Source organism: Gallinula chloropus, assembly GCF_964237585.1.
Source record: "Gallinula chloropus genome assembly, chromosome: 18".
NCBI classification, from domain to species: Eukaryota; Metazoa; Chordata; class Aves; order Gruiformes; family Rallidae; genus Gallinula; species Gallinula chloropus.
In genome coordinates, this window is record NC_140103.1 from 12642051 (window position 1) to 12645469 (window position 3419).

The 3419-nt window shown below is 48.8% G+C and overlaps 1 protein-coding gene across 1 annotated transcript; it reads right to left on the reverse strand.

Moving 5' to 3' along the window:
* Positions 1-2120: 2120 nt before the first annotated feature.
* LOC311198755 (olfactory receptor 14A16-like) lies at positions 2121-3044 on the reverse strand (the record flags this gene model as incomplete). The annotated part of the gene is made up of 1 exon (XM_084272759.1): positions 2121-3044. One exon carries the CDS (start codon positions 3042-3044, stop codon positions 2121-2123), a length of 924 nt encoding a protein of 307 aa, XP_084128885.1.
* Positions 3045-3419: the final 375 nt, after the last annotated feature.

The following is a 3419-nucleotide window of genomic DNA, read 5'->3' on the forward strand; positions in this document are numbered from 1 at the left end:
ATGGTCAGGGAAAGTCTGAAAGATACAGTTAGGGGTCTTGTGTGGAGAGGCTGAGAGATTGAGGCTTCTGTAGCCTGGGGAGGGGGAGGCTGAGGGAAGGCCTCTCTGTGCTACATTGAAAAAACTTAAGAAAGGAAGTCCACATGAAACTGCAGTTTTGAAGGTCGAAGTGGACATGAGGATAAAGAAATGTCATTCTGAGTGTGTTGCTATGGTGTAAAATGTTATTTGCAAGAAGTGTGGATGAGCTGTTGGCTTTGTGTTTGTGGAAAGAGCTGGTGAGGAGGGAGAGACAGCAGTACAGGCAGAGGCAATGTGGGGTGAGAACAAAGTAGGGAAGGGCATTGGGTGCCTGCAGCCTGCAGGGGAACAGGCACAGGCGTGGGGCAGTGTGGGATGGGCTGTGGTGCAGATGGCCAAGGGTGCCGGCCAGGCTAAAAGGCCCTAATAGAAACGAGGTCTTTCCCCCTTAGCTATGGCTGATGTCCCTGCCAGAGACCTCAGAGAAATACATTATCCTCATGGCCATGGAGCATTGTTGCCTCCTTGCACCCACACCAGTGTAGGACACCATGTGTCATATCCCTGTCCTTCCCTTGGCCTTACACTGCCCACATCCCATGGAAGAGCCCTGAGACACAGGTGAGGGTCAGGATCTCCCTGCCCAGGGGCTGGGGGTCAGTGCTTGGCAATTCTGCTTCATCAGACCAAGCCAGGGTGTCCTCAGCATCAGAGCTGCCTGCGCTTTGCCTGTGTTTGTCCTCATGGCCTCCAGTTGTCTGCTGTAATGAGACCATGGGGAGGCTTTGTCAGGAATGGCTCCCAGGGGTCTGTTAATGCTCCAAGGTGCTTTGGGCATTGTTCCTGACTTGGACTTCTTGAGAGGTTTCTTCACTCTCCTCTTGGTATCTTGTGGTCTCTGGACTCAGAAGAGAATGTACCATGGGGCTCATAAACATCCAGAAATCCCTTACAAACATGTCTCTTCACATAATTGTCTTTGAAAAAAAGTAAGACTTGTATAACTAATTGGAGAGGTTTTATTTGAGTGATGAAAATTGCAAAGGAATTTCACAATAAAGGATTTTTTCACAGGAAAAAAAGTTTCTGTCATATCTTAGATCATGGAAGAAAGCTTAGCAGCATGCTGCAATAGATGTCGGTCCAGACTGGACTCAGATCTCTAAGGAGATCTGGACAGGCAGGAAAAGCAGCCAACTCTGTCAGGAGAACCTTGCTCTTCCTCAAGCCCAGCAGTTCCCTCACTGGCCTCCTGGCACTCCCAACACTTCTCCTTGCAACATCTGTGCTCACAGGCACAGACAGATTTCTCTGACAACAAACAGCAGTTAAATATGACACAGTTTAATAACCATGAAATCTCTCTCCTCAGCTGCCTGCTATGGGCAAGCAGTGTGTGAAGGGGGTCAGCTTTCAGAGGAGATTCTCTCCAGGAAAGGTGACTTATCAACACAGTGACCTTCTAACAGAACAGTTCATTAGACATCTGAAGCTCAAAGGAGACACTGGAGAGCTGAGCGGCATCTGATAGACGAAAGAGCAAGCTGAGGTGGAATCCTGTGAGGATACATCCATCTACTCTGCTGAAAAGATGTCCTTAGGCATGGCCATATCACCAGGAGAGGTGGAAACACCTGAATGATGAGGGAGATGAAAGAGACAGACTGGCGGTAATGCAGGTACAGGGGAAGGTGAGCATTTCTTCTGCTGCCATGGGTACCAACCCTGGAAATTCCCATTCTGTCACAGCGAGAAAGCATTGACATTTCAGACAAGTAGTTGAGTGATTCAGCTGATGAAAATGTGCTTGGAAATTATTTAAATATATATATTACATTAAAAAAAAGTGGTTATTTTTAGGCAGACCTGAAGGAAAGACAGCACAGCTCATCGTTACGCAGTGTCCCAGTCACACAAGACCAGGAGATACTGCATTAGCAACGGGATGAACACGCCCCATGTTATTATACTTTAAGTAAAACAGAAAAAAACCCACAAAACAAAACAAAACAATTAAGAAAACTACTAAATACAGACTGGTCCTAACATGAGTGACAGGGACAGCGATATGCAGAAGAAGATGAGCAGTTTATTGCAGCTTACAAACATCTACTCCTCAGTATCCACACAGCATCCTTGAGCTCCTGGTTCCTCATGCTGTAGATGAGGGGGTTCAAAGCTGGTGGAAACACTGAGTAAAGAAAGGCCAATACCACGTCCAAAAATATGGAGGAGATGGAGGGTGGCTTCAGGTTGGCAAACACGGCAGTGCTTAGAAACAGAGAGACCACGGCCAGGTGAGGGAGGCAGGTGGAAAAGGCTTTGTGCCGTCCCTGCTGCGAGGGGATCCTCAGCACAGCCCTGAAGATCTGCACATAGGACACCACAATGAACACAAAACACTCAAAAGATAAAGAGTCACTGAACACAATGACTCCAGTTTCCCTGAGGTAGGTGTCTGAGCAGGAGAGCTTGAGGATCTGGGGGATTTCACAGAAGAACTGGTCAACAGCATTGCCATGGCAAAGGGGGAGAGAAAATGTATTGCCCGTGTGCAGCACAGCATGGAGAAACCCACTGGCCCAGGCAGCTGCTACCATGTGGACACAAGCTCTGCTGCCCAGGAGGGTCCTGTAGTGCAGGGGGTGGCAGATGGCAACGTAGCGGTCATAGGCCATGACAGTGAGAAGACAGAACTCTGTTGAGAACAAAAAAGTAAAGAAAAAGAGTTGAGCCACACATCCTGTATAAGAAATGGCCCTGGTGTCCCACAAGGAATTGGCCATGGATTTGGGAACAGTGGTAGAGATGCAGCCAAGGTCAAGAACAGAGAGATTGAGGAGGAAGAAGTACATGGGGGTGTGGAGGTGGTGGTCACAGGCTATGGTGATGATGATGAGGCCATTGCCCAGGAGAGCAGCCAGGTAGATGCCCAGGAAGAGGCAGAAGTGCAGGAGCTGCAGCTCCCGTGTGTCTGCAAAGGGCAGGAGAAGGAACTGGCTGATGGAGCTGCTGTTGGACATCTGCTGCCATCAAGTGTGTTGACCTGTCCGAGGAGGAAAAGGCACAGTTAGAAGGCAGGGTACTTTGAGGAAAACCTCTTCCAATTCACATTGACTCTGTATTCAGGAAGACTTTTGGCAGGTCCCTTTTTGGGACGTCTGTTTTGTGCTGGCTTGAATGTGCCACTGCATTTCAGTGAGCTTTTCAGCTCTGTCACTCCAGTTTCACCCAAAGACAGGGCAGAGTTTAGAGCTTTGGTTTTCTCCTCACCGTAGCTGAGGTCCCTTTTGGGAGGTCTGTTTTGTGCTGCCCTGAGTGTGCCACTTCTGGGAGGAGGGTCAGCTGTGGCTCTCAAGAACTCAGTCCTGCCTTGCAGCAAGTAAACAGAAGGATGG